The sequence below is a fragment of the Cavia porcellus genome, unplaced genomic scaffold (assembly GCF_034190915.1).
Source record: "Cavia porcellus strain 051 isolate PalLab524CR breed Dunkin Hartley unplaced genomic scaffold, mCavPor4.1 scaffold_5, whole genome shotgun sequence".
In the NCBI taxonomy this organism is placed as follows: domain Eukaryota; kingdom Metazoa; phylum Chordata; class Mammalia; order Rodentia; family Caviidae; genus Cavia; species Cavia porcellus.
The window spans coordinates 61,662,781-61,682,584 of record NW_026947488.1 but is presented as its reverse complement, the minus strand read 5'-3'; the positions used below and the strand labels follow the sequence as shown (position 1 = coordinate 61,682,584).

The following is a 19,804-nucleotide window of genomic DNA, read 5'->3' as shown; positions in this document are numbered from 1 at the left end:
CTCAGAAGCCTTTATTGCTATCCTTTGTCACTTTGTATGCTTCTGTGTTCCCTGTAATGTATTTTAGTTAAAGATTGAACCTTTAGTAAGATTGAACACTTTTAAATTAATATTGATTTCAGTCATCTTGCTATAAGTCACTTTCTAGTCTCAAGTTTCTATTCACAGTCTAATGAGGATTATGGTATGGTTTTTCAATAATTCAGCTGTTCTTAGGCTGGTTTTTTTTTTTTTTTTTTTTTTTTTGTTTTGTTTTTTTTAAGAGAATGAAACAGAACAGTAAAACAAAACAAAGATAGGACAGTAAAAAATCCACAATTGTTACTATAATGCATATTGTTAACCTCCAAATAGTTGACCAGACTGTCAGCCCCAGGCCTGCAAAGCCAATCAAACAATAAATGTCAGGTTACTTCCATACTTCAGTTATTATCATCTCAGCCTATGTCACGTTACAGGTGTGTGGGACGGGAGGTGGCGGGAAGTGTCTTCCTTTGTTCTTCTTGGCTGGTAGGGCCTCTGCCAGCTCACAGGGGTTAAAGGCTGCATTGCTTTTTTGCTGTCCCTGGCGGCCAGTATGGTCTCCACCGGCACACAGGGATTGAGGTCTACACTGCTTCCTTGCTATTTCTCCCTGTCTGGTAAGATGTTGGTTTTCCTACTTTTGCTGAATTTCTGAATTATCTGTCTCCATGAATTTCAAGTCTCAGTTCAGATCCTTCCTGTGTCCATAGGACCAACCTCTCTCCTTTTCTGCCTCATATTGCTGTATTCCAGCATCTGGACACCGAAACTTAGAAAAGTTCTTTCTCTGCTGCTCACCACTGTGATTTTCCCAGAACTCCAGACTATTTGGGTTTTTTTTGTTTTAATTCTCTGTATTTGGTCTTTTTAAAGTATATTATTTTTCACACAGGCCAATGCATTGTATGCTGCATTTTAGAACTTGAACTTTAGTAGCCTTTATTGTTAGTTCTCATTCTAAAGCTCTGTTGCGATTCCTTGTACAGGACCAGTAATTGTGAATGAGAATATTAGCCAGTAATTTTTCCTGAAATTAGTATTGCAAATGTATTTATCTAATCATATTCTTACTGAAAAAGCATCTATAGGGATATTACAAGAAGCATTTAATTTTTACCAGAGTTAAATACATTGTGTTGTAAGCAGAAAATATCCATCTGCCTAAAAAATCCACAGCCCAGATATTAAAGAGTCATGTTCCTCCCCTGAAATTTTTGACAATAAATTAGATAAGTTTTTCACAGAAATTATTATGATCATTGTTCTAATAAAGAAAATATAATTATTTTAGAATTATTTTTTTCTAATTGTTTTTCTTCTTAAATTACCAAGTATGTCCCTTTATATTTAGCTGCTCAACAACCCAGTGCTAAAATATTTAAAGATTACTCTATTTTATGATTATCTTTTTGCCTTTCTTCTCATCTTACTAATTTTGCCTGTGCTTTGACCTTTCTTTTGAAAGACACCAGATATCTCACGTAGATATTATTTTTCTAAATGGGACAGGCACTTTGAATATAGAGTTTAGGCACTAAAAGATAAATTTAATATGAAAACCAAGAGTTTTAAGGACTATTGTGTTTGTGAAAAACACATGATTAAAGTGGAGAATATTTAGAAACATTACAGTTTTCTTCATACCCTCTCTATTTAACATTATTTCCTATAGAACAAGAAGGCAATGAATTGTCATAAAAAGAGAGAACAAGAATCATGAAAGAGCTGAGAAGTTACTAGAAATTGAAAAATAGTCAATATAGATAATGCAAATAAAATTGCTGGTATATAGATATGTAGGTTTGCCAAAATCATATAAGTTCTGACTTGCTTGAGCTATTTGAAATGGAAGAGAACTAATTCATGGACCAGACAAGATACAAAGTGTCTGTGATTACATTGAAAAGGGCCCTTAATAACAAGCATTAGTTGTTTTTATGATATAACAAATCACTGAAAACTTGTAAAACAAGAATAAAATATTTATTATATCATGTCTTTGGTGAAGAATTTGTGAGTTTTCCAGCTAGGTGGTTCTGGCTTAGATCTCTTATGACATTACAATCAATATTATACATAATGTGACTAAAACCAACAATTTTTTGTGCATTTTGAAAGTTATAAGAAAGGATCTGATTTTTTTTTACCATAAAAATATAAATGTTTGAAGAAATATAGTTAATCTTATTTCAGTATTATACAATGTATACATGTATGATGTCTTTGTTACCCTATTAATATTTACAATTTTGTGTATGAGTTAAAAAATTTAATTTTTTAGGTAGATCACAACCAAGATATCTCTTGAGTCTACAGTCACCTAAGGGGTTAACTCGGGTTGAAGGATATGATGCCACAATGTCTTACTAATCTGACCACAGTTACTAATACCTTGGAGCTTCCCCAGGGCACCCAAAACATGGCAGATGACTTTCTCCCAGAAAGAGTCATCTAAAGTATAACAGAACAGAAGGCACAAAGTTTTACTGACCTAACTGCAAGTCATCTCATTATTAGAATCAGAGATCCCCATGTTGAGCAAAATAAGCCAGACTCAGAAAAAATATAATCTAAAAAGATGATGTGAAGATTAAGAGAGACTATTAATAGATAAGAGAAAGGGGAATGAGAGGGAGAGTTGAATGAGGGTTGGATATGGTTAAAATATATGCATTGAAGCTCAATATTTTTTAAAATTAATGAGCAGTAATAAAAGAAAAAGTAATGTACAGAAGTAAATCTACCAAGAGCTGGTGTGAAAAATGTTATTTTATTATTTTGGCCACTTTATATTCATCAAAAGAAAATTATAAATACACTAATGAAAAGGGAATATCGTTTCTACCAAAGGGAGTATTAATGAAGAATTTGTAGACATACTTTAAAGCCACCTTAGTTTTCAAATTTTAATTTTATTTAGTGTGTGATTAGCTAATGTGGTCATATATAGAAAATGATTAATCTAGAAAAGGTCATTTTTTAATTGAAAGTTAAAAGGATCAAACTGGCATCTGAAACAACTAGAACTGAGATTCTAAAAATATTCTATCAGAATAGGCCAGTGCACATAGGGAAATACTGCTCTAAGAACATAAGCTGTTTAGGAATCTAGTAGTTGAAAGAAAAATGTCATTAAAGGGTAGGAATTTACTGTAGTTCATAGTTCTTTGGTTCAATCCCTAGTGGTTCAATCCCCAGTGTGGGCACTTAATTAAACGTAGACATAATGGTAGCTGTGAAAAGCTATTTTAAGAAGATTTCACTAAGCCTTCGTATTTTCTGGCCTGTGAAAATAACCAGCCACAATCTGTATCATTGATAATTTTACAAATTAACTTAAATGTGATGGAAGAATGTACTGTCATAATATTTAATGGTCATTATAGTTTAATCATTATACTATGCTTACCAAGTTCACTCTCATTTCACTTCCATGAAATTATGCAATAAAAAAACAGCCTTTTTTTTTGGTACTGTTGTTTTGTGTCATGTTTTGTTTGTTTTGCAGTATTATGATTTGAATCAAGGACCTTTTAAATTCTAGACATGCTCTAACACTGTGCTGTATCCATTTTCCTTTTTTATTTTGAGACCGGGTCTCACTAGTTGCCCACACTGACCTCCAATTTGTAATCCTTCCTTAGTAGCTGGAATTGCTAGTGTACACCACCTTGTCCAGCTAGGGTTGACTTTGACAAAGGTAGAAGAGTGAAATAGTCTAATGGATACTGATGGACATTACTACTTGGTAGCAGTAACAGAGCTAAAATGAGTGATTTTGGTATTTTGTTTCAAAAGAGTAAATTTTAACCATTTGTTTATATTTATATAATCCCATATTCAATAAAGTATATAAGCCTGCAGCATTTGAAGATGGCAATCTGTGTCAAACAGGATAAAACCAAGTGTCTAACAAGAGTGTGAAACCCTGATTAAGAAATTTTTTAAGTGTACGATAAAGTCAAAGATGTGGGTTTCTTCTCATCTAGTAATTCTACATCTAAGTATAAAAAACATTGTCTGACAGATATGTTTATTGACCATATTGTGCATTGAGTACACAGTAATCTCAAGGGATACTGCTAATCACATTGTGTTAATCAGGATGCAGTGTATAGTGACAGGGTATATATGGTAAAAGAACTGTTGTCCTCATGATAATAGGGACAGGGAAAGAAGAAAAGCCTGGAATCCTGTTATACCCTTCAGACATGCCTCAGTGACCTAACATACTCTCAATAGGCTTTACCTCTTAAACTTCCACAGGCTGTTGACCATGCCTCTAGCATATAGCCCTTTGGGGCAACACTTCAGAGATCTTAACCTTAACAGACATGTAGAGTATTTTCATGTTTTTAATCCTATGTACGTTAGTGTAATTGTTGCTACTCAAGTGTTTCACAATGTGTTAATGTGTAGTAATACACTGCTTAGGAAACACTGCTTCAGACAAAACTTGTACATACTTACAAGGAAACATGTCTAGTGTTGTTATTAATAAAAGCAGAAACAACAAATGCTGTGTAATGAGACAGTATATAAATAATTTGTAATACATTAATAAAATGAGCACAATATGAGTTTAAAATAATGGCTTGTGAAAATGTAAATTGGAGAAGTGTACCTACAGAATTTTATATAAACCTTCAAATTATATAAAGCATTACATATAAAGTTAAAAAAACAAAGAGGAATTATACTCAGTCATAGATAGTTTGCTCTTAGGGATGGAGATGAATTAGGAAGTGTATAGGAAGTTTTCTCCATAATATTTTACTTTTTAGTTGAGCAGTGGACATGCAATTGTTCATCCTATTGTTTCTATAGTATTATAAAATTTACATATTAAGAAAATATCCTGGAATCCTTCATCTTGTATAATGTTAAGGTTTAGGAACATCATCTCATAGTTATCATAAATCTACTTTATAAACTGTAGTAACTGTCTCCATCCAGATTGATACAACCCAGAGATTTGAGGAACCAACATTTTCGTAAACTTAATAGGTACCAGTTACAATTCTAAGCATTTTACTTCTTATTGAGTAATTTCATTCCAACAGTGTCTCTGTAAGCTGGGTCCTAGTATTATAACTATTTTACAGGTGAGGAAGCATAAAGAAGAAAGTAATTTGCCTACAGTCATGTCTAGTAAATAGTAGTACCAGAATTTGAATTCCTGATGGTATGCTGCACATCTTGGACTGTTAACTCTGTCCTATAGAACCTTTCTATGAGAAATAAATATAATCAGAAATTAGAAAAACTAAATATTGTAGTCTGCAGTATGAATTTTTTGTTTAAGAAAATATAGGAGAATAGAAGAAATTGACTTGGAAGAGCAGGGAATGAAATACTGGATTTCAGCACTGATTTTGTTACCAACCAGAAACAAAAGTGCCTTAGTAGTAAAATCTCAGCTAAACTGTCAGATTATTGCCTGGTAAAATTGAAGAGTTAAAAATTACTTAAAGTTTATCATATTTTTTAAAAAAATGACAGCTAATAACCTTGTGAAACATAAAGTATCAGCATTATTTATATTTGCTTGTAATCAGATCACATCAGGTGCTACTGCTATAGTGAGGTGAAAAGCTACCTGGGCAGGGAACCAAAATCTTGACCCTTGAGATTGTTCTGCCACACATTACTTAGCAGGATTATTCTCATTTTAGTAGAAGTAGATTATTTTTCCTATTCCTCGGCTAAAAATATAAAAAGACTCAAGACTGTAATGAAGTAATAATTATTCTATACAAGTACAAAGTAAACTGTACATGCATAGTTAAATTTTCAAATGATTTCAGATTTTACATTTTGTAAACTTGCACATTTTCAAATAACATTGGTGTCTGCATGATTTTTTTCTTCATAGGTATACAGCGAATTTGTATTTTAGAGAGAAAACTTTCTTTTGATTCATTGACTGTGAGATCACTTATGAATAGTTCTTTATAGAAACAGTCTGGAGCTGTATTATTTTGTACTTGGATATTGATACTCTGGTTTTCTCAGAAGATTTGACATGTTTATTGGCTCCATAATAGTCCACGCTCTAAGAAAATTCCAAATGTCATTGCATACCCCTGTGAAAATAATAGAGCATTTGGGTCAACATACGATTTTGTTTATGTGATGTTGCTATATTTTACTTTACAGAAACCATACATATTTAAAGCAAGATATTCAAATTGTAGGACTTTTAAGAGTTAAAATATGTATACTGCATTAGAAATAATATGTATCCTAACCTTTGGAAGGCAGGGGTAGGATTGTAAATTCAAGGCCAGCTTAGCATGTGCAGCGAGACCCTCTTTTAAAAATGGAACAAGAAATAATGTTTATACTTGCTGATTGTGAATATCTTCAAGCTTTGAATATTAATCAGAAGTTTCTCTTCTCCCCATCACTCAACAAGTGATGCTATTGCTGAGATTAGAGCCATTTGTATTGAAGAGATTGGAGTATGGATGAAAATGTATAGTGATGCCTTCCTAAATGACAGTTACCTAAAATATGTTGGCTGGACTCTTCATGACAGGGTAAGTTACTGGTCTTTTAAACTTTGAAGGAAAATATGTTTGTCTTAATGCAAGCATGTTAGGAGTCAAAATTATAGTTGTTGACTTAAGAGTTGTGTTAATATGAAATTTAGGATGATACCACATAACAGTTGTAAAGATCAGCTAAAGTTCAACTGTTTTCTTGTTAATCATGATGAAATTAACACGTTAGTCAGGTGTGAAGATCCTGTGTTACTGTTACACTGAGCTACATTCCTAACCCCTTTTATTCCTTTTTTTTTTTTTCTTTTCTTTTTTTTTTTTTTTTTTTTTTTTTGAGTCAGGCTCTCTGGAAGCCTATAAGTTGCCAAGAGTGGGGCCAGTCCTCCCACTGCAGTCTCCTGGAATACTGGGATTAGAAACTTGCAGCACCACACTTGGTTTTCTCTTACCAGGCATGGTGGCTCATGCCTATAATTAATCCCAGCACTAAGGAGGCTGAGGCAGGAGGATTGCATTGAGCTGGAGGCCTGCCTGGGCTCTCTAGTAGGTTCAGACCAACTTAGACTGCATCATGAGCCTCTCCCCTTTTCCCCAAAAAAAGAGAAGATTCTCTTCCCTTGCCTAATACTTCATCTGATATAAAATCTAATTAGTATGTAATTTTTTTCAGAATCTGTACCTTCCAACAAGTTACGTTGTTTCTTTTTCAGTAATAAATGCAAAGCTATATTCTGTTTCTGTTATCTAATCTCATGTGAACTGGGACCTCTGCACTTAAGTCCATCTCAGGTTGATTTAATTAGATTCTACTTCAGTGTGAGAAAATGTAGAGTTATACAGTGCACATTTAAGCATGTATACACACACACACCTCAATTCAACAAGGAGTCTTTATTGGGAAATGCTTTAATGTTTTATACTTTTATTCCCTATCACTAGTTCTTCTATCCACGTTATATTTACCTGAATTTATATAGCATTTTGTTTGAGCAAAATCTCATATGCAAATCAGATTTAGGGGGAAAATAACCTGATTTGAGATTTCTTACCAAAAAGTAGTCATCAATTTTTAAAAAGTCACTTTACTCTTTAGAGATCTAGTCTTTGGATAGAGGAAAAGATAGAGATTGCCCTTGTATATGACTGATAAAATCCTGAGTCCTGTATTCAGTAAAATGGTTTCTTAAACCTCTCCTATCGTCTCGTTACTTTATTTAGATAAGGGTACAGGTCTTAAATAACCTCCTTTATTGTTTTATTATTCTCACTATTTTTTCTCAAGAGTTTATTATTTTGTTTCTCTTGCTTTAATTTTCTAATTATAATCACACCCTCAATAGGCTATGGCTTCTATCTTCAAATCTATTCTGTGCTCCTATCAAATGAGCTGATAAAAATTTATCCCAATTATAGAATTTTAGAGATTATAACCTTGTATATCCTCCTAAGAAAGACAAAGGTTTTGCTTATGATTTTTGTACTATTAGTTCTGGGCAATAGAAGGACAGTCTCTAACACTGAAGCAGAACCCACCCACTCATTTTGGTTCTGCCCTTAATGATTATAGAGAACATGCCTAATGTAAATTCAGCAATAATAGTCTCTGAGTGTTTAGCTAAATATTTTAATCTTTTTGGATTTATATTCATGATCCTGATTGCCTTTCTCTGTTCATTGCATTTCATCTATACTGCTTGGTACTATTTTTGCTTTTACCTTGATTTTTAATCTATTTTCTGTTGCTATATGGAGTACCTTAGACTGAGTAATTTATAGTAAAGGTGGTTATTTTGGCTCACCATTCTGGAAGTCCAAGAGCACAACCTCTACATCTACTTGGCTTCTGGTGAAGACCTTATGGTGTTATGATAATATATATGTGCAGGAGAAGAAAAGGGAAATGAACTTCCACAATAGTTAACCCATTCCTTCAAGAAAAACATTTATCCATTGAAAAGGGAAGACTAACTTTGGCTCAAACACTTTTAAAAGCTTCTGGTATCTCAACCATCCCATTTAAACTTAAATTTTAATCACAGACAAACTACATCAAAACCACAATGCCTTTTATGGACAGTTGTATTTATATTTTCCTATATCAAAATCTTGTTATTTAGGCAAGATCTAGATTCTTTTAACTGACTTTTTTCTCCTCTTTGTATTGACTCATCAATACATTCTGTTTCTCTTAAGATCACCAAAAATCCTTTTGGATTATTCACCTTTTCTTTTTGTTTTTGTTTTAGGTGTATTTGTTTGTTTTGAGACAGAATCACACCGTGCAGTTCAGGCTGATCTCTTAATTTGTAGCCCAGGCTGGCCTAAAACTCTCAGTAATCTTCTACCTCCTCTCCTGAGTGTTGGTATTACAGGTGTTGGGTTTACCATTTTGGTCACTTGTCAAGATGATGAGTATTACTCTCTCTTTCTTTACCATGGCCACATGGTAACACTTTGTTCCTTGAAAACCCACCTGAATTTGGGTCATTTTAACTGTTTCACAGCAGTCCTATTTAATCTCCTGAAAACATGAGTTATTGTCCCTTAAAGATAATACCTCAACATGAAATCATACTTACCACTGTGTTACATGGTATTTTGGGGTGCCAAGGGTTTAACTCAGCAGCATAAGTGCCTTCCTGGCAAGAACAGGGTCATGAGTTCAACCCCAGTTACCAAAAAAAAAGAAAAAAGAATTCTATAGCAGCTAATGTTTTTTACAAAGTAATTTTGCAAAAATGTGAATGAAGAAATTGACAAATATACACAATGCTCTCTCTCAAGAAGTCATTTTTTTTGTTTTCATATATTCAAAAATATTTATTGAACTGCTAATATGGATTAAATGCTATGTTGAAAAGCTTTCAGATTTGAGTAAGATTTTTTGTACTGGGGAATTAATGTAACAATACTATAATAGAAATCACTTAAGAGAGTCATAAATTGCCAAAGTCAAGAAATTGCCAACATTGTGATATTTGAAGTTTTCATTTTTATAGTGAAGTTTTTTGGTTCTCTCTCTCTCTCTCTCTCTCTCTCTCTCTCTCTCTAGTTTTCTAAAAATATTTTCATGGATACCAGTACTGATGGTATGGGCAGGAAATTTTATAGAGTAAATAACCAAGGCTTTGGAGAAGAGATGCTTAATTGGGAGTAATCACAGGACCATGGAAAAATAAAACATACCTTATTTCCTTGCTCTGTCTATATTTTGGGGAGCTGGTTGCTTTTTTGCTTTGTTTTTTTGAGACAGAGTCTTTCAGTGTAATTGAACTCCATACATGTGTGGAGCCCATGGTGGACTGGAATTTTAGATGATCATCATGCCTCAGCCTCTGGAGTGCTGAATTTTAAGTGTGAAATACCGCACCTATGGTTTTTACTGTGTAAACTTACATGGAATAATTTCATTTCCTTTTCCTTAGTTTCCAGTCTGGGAGTAAAATCATTCATGCTATCCTAGATCTGAGGTTCTATTCTTAGCTTTTTGTTAATCCATTGTTGATTTCCATTCATTATATATATTACATAATATTTTTATTGGTTTTCCATCAATCTTGCTTCTTGTGTTACCATGTCCTGTGAGCCACTTACTTCTATACAACTCCATTGACTAGCAAAGACCCATGCAAATACTATCCATCTGTAGTCAATGAAGGCAGAAATCAAAGAATAGCCAAGTAAAAAGATTTTAGTTGGGCATCAGCAGCACATATCTCAAGTACTTTAGACTACTCCTGTGTGCTAGAGATTTATCAGGAAATTTTACATTCAGTAATGTTCTAGAAATGACTTCAAGAAAGTGCATGAGTTATTATATAAATCTCTTCAGAAATCATTTCAGTGATATTTCACTGGTAGCTCTTGTTGGCCATGGAAGAAACATTGACATTGTAGAAATCTGCAAATGTAACGAATTGTTGACCAGAACCAGTTGGTAAAACTTTTTAACAGTAGACCCCTGCAGCAAATTTATAAATTTGAGTACTAATTATGAGTGATGAATATACTTGCCATCTCATATGCATTTAATAAACTATAGAATTGGAAATAAGATCTGGGTTTTTCTGATTCTAGAACTTAAATTCCTATGTATGAGGGCTGGGGATTTAGCTCAGCGGCATAAGCGCCTGCCTTGCAAGCAGGCAGTCGTGAGTTTGATCCCTGGTACCAATAAAAAGGAAAAAGACAAAAAAAAAAATTTCCTCTGTATGGCACATTACATTTTTTTTGGTACTGGGAATTGAAATCACGACCTTGTGCTTGCCAGGCATTACTTTTGGAGCATGGAAATATCAATCTCCCTGATTTCTTTGAGACTAGTAGTTAGATATCTAGATGATTCTAGATGCACTTTGATTATCAACATCCTTTACTTCAAGTTAATAATTTTAATAAAGACATTCTGCTAGTAACTAGCACCTGTGGACTCTACACTATATTGTTTTATTTGTATTTTAAATAATCCATTCTTTGTTTTCATAACTGATCTCTTTGAAATAGAAAAATCATCCAGTAAATATGTATTGTATGAATGATGATCCTTTAATATAAAATTCAGTATTTCACAGGATTATTCCACAATTACATGCAGAATAAGGAAGTGTAGTCTTTTCTCACAAGATAATGTTGGCAATACTCAATGAATACCATTAATACCAAAGTTTGAAAAATATATAGCTTATTCTCAAAAAAAAAAAACTAAAGGATTTTCAGTGTATTTTTAATTAAGTTCACTCTAGGACTTATGATTACTGTCTTCTATGTTGAGTTACAATATGAAATAAGATAAATGATTAAGCTGAAATTTATACTTCAGGGATTTGAAATTTTTTAAACTTGTGTCATGAAATTAACTTTTTTTTTTTAATTTGTGTTTCTAAAGCAAGGGGAAGTCAGGCTAAAGTGTTTGAAAGCTCTGCAGAGCCTATATACCAATAGAGAATTATTCCCCAAATTGGAACTATTCACTAACCGATTCAAGGTAAGCATCAAGAATAATGAACTTACTTTTCATTTCATAACTGTTAGATGTAGTTAAACAAATCATGTTACATAACATGTGTTTACTTCCTATTCTTTTCTAAATATTCTTTAAGTAAACTGATATAACCTGGATGAATTAATCTTTGCTTTACAACAGATATGCCCAATATGAGTTCTTATTTATTGCCTATGGAAGAAGGCTTTCTTGTGTAAAATAAGAAATTACTTCTATATTGATTTTTATAAATATATTAATTTTTTAACTAAAGGTTTTCTTGTCATTGTTTATGGAATGTCAGTTGATGAGAAAGATTTTATATTAGAAACATTAATACTAATACGTTTCTTGTATAACTGTGATAATATAGTTTTCAGAGGAAATCTTTGTATTTAACCTATTATAAATGGTTTATATGTGCTTCAGAATTACCTTAGTTCTGTCATGGCTTAATTATATTGATAGTTTGTTATGTAACTTTTTCAGGATCGCATTGTATCAATGACACTTGATAAAGAATATGATGTTGCTGTAGAAGCTATTCGACTGGTTACTCTGATACTTCAGTAAGTATAATGTCACTACTCTTTTTATGTAACCTTTTGATATTTTAATGCCTCTTTCCAAGCACTATCAGCATTCTTCATATGTATATATAATCCTTAAATACACTTACACTTCAGGCTCTGTTGAGGTTCTATTTAAAACAACATTTGCTTTTTTTCCTTTTAGTTTTTCATTGTAACTATTGTCTCTTTTATCCATGTAAAAGATCTTTTATACAGTACAGGGAAAATATTGAAATGACAAATCTTCCTATAAGATAAAAACAGAGGAATGATTCAAAAGGAAGAACCATAAAAAGTCACAGGTTTCAACTTCATTTTATAGAAATAACACAAGAGAAATCAGGCAGGGAATTGTTTTATTAACAATACAGTTTAAAAATAGATTTTTCAAATAATGTTACAACTTTATCTTTGTAAATTTGACTAAAACCTAGAAAAACTTATGTGAGAAAATGTGATTTATAATGAAGTTATTATGAATTCTCATTTTTCTACTTTTTATGATGCCTTTCTATTATGAACTGAATATGTCAAAATAGGGCAGTACTGTTGTTTGAGTCCTTTTTCTTTAATGCCATGCTTTTTATCCTGTTTTTTTAAAAGTCCACGGAGCGTTCTTTCCATTGTAGTAAGTTTTTAAATACACTTTACAAGTAACTCTAAAACTTGCTTTAGATTTAGAACAGTAGAACTGCATTGAATTTTATGGTAACTTTAGAAAAAAATGGAGGTTTTTTTGTTATAGTATATCATTTATGTACTGTAGTAATTTCTCTTTTCAAATACATTATGTCTCTTATCTATAGGGATTATATTTTCATGGAGATGTTGTACATTACTTTAATCTTACACATTTAATACTTTTATTGTTACTTAGTATTTCCCTGTTAATGATTGCTGAAAAGTAAAAATTTTAATTTTTGTGTCAATCTTATATCTGTGTCCTATTAGAACTTTTAGGAATTTTTGTGTTTTCTTGATTACTTTTTTTTTCTTTCTTTCTTTTCTTTTTTTTTTTTTTTTACGTTTTTCTTGATTCTTTTGCTTTTACTATGTATATTATCTGCAACAACTTCATTTTTGTCCTTCTTTTCCTAACGTTATAAATTTTGTTTCATTCTCTTAAATGCATAGCCAGGGTATTCAACACTGTTAGCAGTAATACTAATAGGAGATATTTTTTCTGTTTCTGTGATTTTTGTGGTATCTGTTGGTATATACTAAAAAGTTCTTTTTTATTCTGAGATTTTTTGAGGGATATTTCTTTTATCCATTCATGAACTTGAACTAAATTGATAGTCTTGTCTGATAAACTACCTTTGCATTTCTAGAATAAATTCTGTTTGTGCCATGTTTTATCTCATTTTGTTTAAATACAGTGTTATATTTAATATCAGGCTTTTCATGTTTGTCCTTTTTACATTGTTTTTATTAAGTTGTACAATGACTATTTTCTCACGTTTACTTTATTTCTCTGATACAAGTTTTAAATTGGTTTGTGTTTGCAGTAAATATTTTGCTCATGAAAAGGTGATAGGTGTGCATAACACATCATAATTCTTTTTTAGGGCCAAGGATTTAGCTCAGCGGCATAAGTGCCTGCCTGGCAAGTGTAAAGTCATGAGTTTGCTCTCCAGTACCATAAAAAAAAAAAAAAAAATTCTTTTTTCATCACTTTCTGCTCATTGTCTGTTCCACCTCCATCTCTTGGTGCCCTTTCCTTTTTTCAAAAGAATTTCTATTATCTATTATTTCTATTATCTAATTCTTTATTTTGCTCTTATTTATATTTCAGTTTACTTATATAAAGAGAAATCAGGTAGTATTTAAGATTGTGTATCAGATTTATTGTACTTAACATCATGGTCACAGGTACATTTATTTCCCTACAAATGGAGCATTTATCTTCTTTATGGCAGAGTAGTACTGCATTGTACATAAATACTGCGTGTTCTTTATACATTCATTTATTGTTGAATATATACTCACTTCCAAGATTTCGCTATTACAAACTGTTCTGTTAAAAACATTGGTGTTCATATTTCACTGCAATATGATGTTTTTGACTTAGGAAGATGTCTAGAAAAGGAATAGCTTGGTCAAATAGAATTCTGTTTTTAATTTTTTAAGGAATTTGTACACTAATTTTTATAGTGGCTATACTAGTTTACATTCATTTCAACAATATAGAAGCTTGCAGCCTTGCATTTATTACGTGATTTCTCAATGATAGCATTTCTTCATGGAGTTAGGTGAAAGCACACAACTGTTTTAATTTCCATTTCCCTAATGGCCAGAGATGTTGAAATTACTTTTCATGTTTTCAATGGTCATTTGTACTTCCTGTTCTTAGAAGAGTCTTATTTGTTTCACTTGCCCTTTCTTAATTACATCTTTTATTTTGGAGGTATTTAATATTCTAATTTCTTCATACTACCTACCTATCCTCTGTTTAAGGTGTAACTGGCAAACATTTTTTTCCATCCTGTATGTTGTCTCTTCACTCTGTTGATTATTTTATTTGCTGTACAGAGCTTTTTAATGTGATACTATCCTTTTTGTTAATTCTTGGTATTATTTCTCATGCAACTATGTTGCTATTCAGAAAATCTTTGCCTATATCTTTAAGAGCTTTACCTGTTTTTTTCTTTCAGCAGATTGTTTCTGTTGTAACATTGGAAATGTTGACCCATTTTGGTTTTAGTTCACTACAGGTGGGGTCATATTGCTCCAGATTTAATTGTCCTTTGTGTATACAGCTTTGGTATTCTGGGTTTCTTGTGGGGTTTTTTTGTTTTGTTTTGTTTTGTTTTGTTTTGTTTTGAGAAAAAGAAAAAAAAAACAGAAAAAGGGTACAAGTTATACAGAATTTCAGAAAAAATAAACAGTAGGAAATCATTAGTTAATAGATTACATATTGTTATCTTAGAAATAGTTGTTCAAGTTACAAAATTAAAGCATATAAAGTGGACTTTCAAACAGTGAGACTGGAAACACTTTGGTTCAATGATGCAACAAAACTCAGTAATATGATTATCTATCTTATACACTTAAATATATATGTAGTTATAGTCTTTAGAACACTTTCTTTTCCTTTCTTTTGCACAATGACAATTACACATTTTGGGTTTTATTACTCCCACAGTTCTTACTACTTTTTTTTTTTGAAGAAGTAAAACCAAATGTAATATAACAGAACAGAGTCAGTCAAATCAAAAGGATGGACATAATAAATAATGTAAAAACAAAATACTAGGTGATCAACAATGGTTACCATGTTGCCTCTTGCTATCTTAAAAAGAATTGCCTATATCATCAGTTATGATAAAATTGAACAAAACAATAAAGAATAAAACCAAAACATTGGAGACATTACAGGACTTTAAAAGAAGATAATAGTCAACCGGAATGGGCGTCATAATGAATCTTATTGTGTTTACAGTTGTTGCCTATACTTTCGAACTTCGTACTATCAAGCAAAGCAGAATAGAGGAAAATCAGTCAAAGCAAGATGGTGAGGGCTATACAGGATTTCAAATCAAGTTAATAGGAAATCAAAGTAGGTTACTATAATGTATCCTGCTATTTTGTCCCTTAATTAAAAAGATAAAAATAAAAAAGTAAATAGCTAAAAAAAAAGGAGACTGAGATAAAAGAGTGCACAACAACAAAACAGCACAAGTCAAAGCATAACCATTTAAGCAAAATAGTGTTTCACCACAAGATATCCTGACATAAAACTAGTTACCATAGTATCTCTTTCCTTGAAATCTTTGAGTATAACTTCGTGTACTGTAGCACCAAACACATCAAGACACTGTAAAACCATTCAAGAGAATGACAGTATTACAGGGTATTTCGAACTGCCTATCAGAAAATGAACAATGGTTTCTGTATAATCTCCTTATCTATAAAGGTTTTTGCTTATATTATCACATATAATGAAATCCAGTCAGATACAACCTGTTAAGACAGATGGAGACAGAAGAATAAAAGCTTGATGGGACTTCCAAAACAAGATGATACTTAATCAGCACTAGCTATTATGATGTTTTGTTTTCTCCAAAATAGCTGTTCCTACCATCCAACCTTCTCTGCCTCGTTTCTGTTGAGCTCTTTTTCTGTCGTTTGTTGACAGTTTGTCTTCTTCATTTCGCTTTCTGCTCCATTCATTGTGGCCTCTCTGCCACTATTTCTGGAATCTTGGTATTTTCCTTTTTTAGAATATCCTGCAGTATTCTCTGTAGAGTTGAATTGGTGGTTACAAATTCCCCTAGTTCCTCTTTATCCTGGAAGCACCTTGTTTTTCCATCAATTTCTAGGGACAGTTGTGCAGGATATATCAATCTTGGCTGGAGGTTGTTACCTTTCAAAGCTTGAATTATTTCCCCCCCACGCTTTTCATGATTTGATGTTTTGTGCCAAGAAGTCTACTGTTATTCTGATGGATGTTCCCTTGTAAGTGATCTGTTTCTTGTCTCTGATGGCTTTTAGTATTCTGTTCTCATATTGGATTTCTGGAATTTTGATTATTATATGCCTGGGTGTAGCTCTGTTTGGGTTGTAGGTGGCTGGGATCCTGTATGCCTCATACATGTGAGTATCTTTACCTTTTGCTAAATTAGGGAAATTCTCTTGGATTATTTCTGTGAATAGCTTTTGTAGTCCATTTGTTTGTGTCCCTACTTCTTCTTTTATGTTCTTAATTCTTAAGTTATAGATCCTGTTATCATTTCTAGCCTTTGTATTGTTGCTGTTTGTTTTTTTTGTTATTTTTAAGAAGTTTTCCATTTCATGCTCCCATATTACAAATCTGCCCTCCAGTTCAGATAATCTATCCTTAGTTTCTTTTAAGCTGTCATGCCAGCTTTCGATAGACTTTTTAGTTTCCTGGTAATCTCTTTGAACCTGCTTCACATATTCTATGTTCTCTATTTTCTCCATCCAACAATTCTCCCCTTTTTTTCTGTTCATCCATTCCACCATCTTTTTTTTCCTTGGGCAGTGCTTAGCATTTCTCTAACTATTCTACTTATATCTTGCTTTATTTCTTTAAATACTTCATTTTTAAATTCATCTATGAGGCTCTGGAGATAGCGCTTTATGTCTATTGGTGCTGTGTTTGATAATGCATGTTTTCTGTCTTCCTTGCGTTTCCCTTTCCTGGAACTGTGTTCTCAGGATTGGGGACTGAGGACCCGTTCTTGTTGCTTCCTCTTCCCATACTTTTTGTTCCTTCCATACAAGTGAATGTAGGAGGCCCAATTTTGTTTGAATTGCGCCGGCTAGGTGTTCCCGCCCACTGCAGTGTACTAGGGAGACACAGACCTGGGTAGCCTCTGCTGGGCCTGTCCCTCCAGTTCAACCTACTGAAGGCTTCACCTCTAGGGTGCACCTCCAGGCGCTGGGACCTGGTTTGGGCTAGCCTACTGGGTCTTAGTCAGCAGCGTCACACAGGCCAGGCACTCCCCACCAATCCCGATTGAGAGGGGAATATGCCACTGATGTCACTTCAGCGCCCTATTGTGGCAAGTCTGCCTGGTCCCAGTATGTCCTTTACTGGAGCCTCCTACTCTGTGAAAGGGTTTCCGTTCCACTCACTCACCGCAAGTCGATGTAGGGCTCCCTGCCAGTCCCGCTCTCAAGTCCGTTCACAGATTTCCACTCTCAGAGCTTTCACGTGTCTCTCTCCCTGCCCTGCAGATTTGGATGCAGCAGCAGCAGCAGGAAATTCAAATCGCGGCTTCCAGTGGTGCGGGTTCTAGCTTCCACGCTGAGATTTTATCTGTTCCTGTTATAGCACCAGGACTGGATTTCCAGTTGGTTTCTCTTAGCTTAGTTCATTCCTGGATTGGCATAGTGTATCTCCCCTTGCTTAGGACTCCCTGTACCGCACCATTCCTGGATTTTAAACGGCGTGTCTCAGAGAGCTTCCGTAGCTGCTGCTATCTATCCGCCATGTTCTTCCGGAAGTCTCTTGTGGTTTTATATGAATGTTAGGACTTCTTTCCCTAGTTTGTGAATAATATTTTGATTGAGATTCCATTAAATCAGTTTTGGAAGTCTGACCATTTTGAAAGTATTGGTTCTGCCTATCTTAAGAAGAAGGGATATCTTTGCAATTTGCTGATAACCTTTTCAATCTCCATATATAATTCTCATTGTAGAGGTCTTTCACTTTCTTGGTTAGGTTAATTCCTAAATATTTAATTTTGTTTGATACTACTGTGAATGACGTTTTCCAAATTTCATTCTCAATAAGCTTATTATTAGTGTACCTGAACACTATTGATTTTTGTGTTGATTTTGTATCATACTACCTTACAAAGTTTGGGGGCTTTTTATTTTGTTTTGTTTTGTTTTGTTTGAAGAAAATAAGACAGAAAAAAACGAGATGAAACAATAAAAACTATATAAGACCTCAAAACAAAATAATAGGAAATTAATGGCTGCTGTAATGCTTCTTTCTATTTTCAAGAATAGCTGTCCAGGCCATCAGACATAGATATAAAATTAACCAAACAACACAAGAACTAAGTTGCTTCTTTATTTCAGTTGTTATGTTTTCAGAAATTTCATGTGTGTGTAACTTCTAATTTCTACTATGTCTGTGTCTCCTGAACTTGTTCTCTATGAGCTGGAGGTCTGAGATTGGCATTTTCCTGTGTTCCTCCAAATCAGCCCATTGCTGCATCCTGGGCACTTCTTGAATTGGCTGCCAGTCCCTCTGTGTAGCATATTGGATTAGATACCTGAGTTCATCCAATCTACAGTTCCTGGAGTGGTGGAGAGGCACAGAACAGCAGTTCACCAATGCTTCCTCCACTGGTGGCAGGCATGGCTTCTTTCCAAGCTGGAGCTGTGCTCACCAGGTCTCATTATACCATCAGCATGTAGCCTTGGCACATGGATTTTTACTGGGCTCTCCTGATCTCTCCAGGTCACTGGTGGTTGGCCTCAGGGCATGGCTGCTTCTTCAGGTCACTGGGCTCTGAAGTGCTGTCTGTGCCACTAACATTTAGCCTTGGTGCATGGCTTCTTCCTATTAAGTCTTACTTGTTTGCAGGTTTGGTTCAGCTCTGATATTTCTTTGCTGATTTAGCTGATCTGTCTGTCTGTGACAATGGAGTATTTGAAATATCATTACAGTTGTGTTATTGTTTATTTGATTGTCCATATCTACCAATAACGATCTTAAAAGAGTTCAGTGCTCTGGTATTATGTGCATATGTATTTATGATTATTACAGCATTTTGCTGTCTCCATCTTTCTCATTGTCCCTCGTCAATCTTGTGTTATTTTTCTTTGCTTTGTCTTACAGCTGTTGAATTGATTTCTTGTGGTCTTTTGCTATTTTTAAGATACCTTTCTTTTCATGATTACTAGCTGCAATTCTCTCTTAAAGATCTGAAACTCCATTGTTTCCTTCATTCTGTCTGCTGCATTGAACCTTTCAATGAAGGTTTTATTCTCCTGGATCTCTGAATGTTTTTCATGAGTTCTATTTCTCTCCTATGTTGGGTGTTTTTTTGTTTGTTTGTTTGTTTCTATCTTTTTGTAAGCTCATCTATTTTTCCATTTGTGTGTTCTCTGTTATCTTTGATTTCAGCATCATTTCTTTTTGTACCTCAGGGATCATTTTCTCTAAAGCATTTTCCACTTGTTTTTTCACTTGTGTCCAACTTCATCCATCTCATTTGTATTCCAGTCCTGTCCTGTGG

At 33.5% G+C, this 19,804-nt stretch overlaps 1 protein-coding gene across 8 annotated transcripts in view; it reads left to right on the top strand.

Annotated features, from left to right (window-relative positions):
* Window positions 1-19,804, top strand: part of Stag1 (STAG1 cohesin complex component) — a 426,216-nt gene that overhangs the window by 273,724 nt on the left and 132,688 nt on the right. For all 8 annotated transcript variants that reach the window (XM_063249046.1, XM_063249048.1, XM_063249043.1 and 5 more), the window contains 3 exons: window positions 6,443-6,566; window positions 11,416-11,514; window positions 12,001-12,080. In XM_063249046.1, the coding sequence (XP_063105116.1) occupies window positions 6,443-6,566; window positions 11,416-11,514; window positions 12,001-12,080 (303 nt within the window). The remainder of the gene's footprint in view (window positions 1-6,442; window positions 6,567-11,415; window positions 11,515-12,000; window positions 12,081-19,804) is intronic.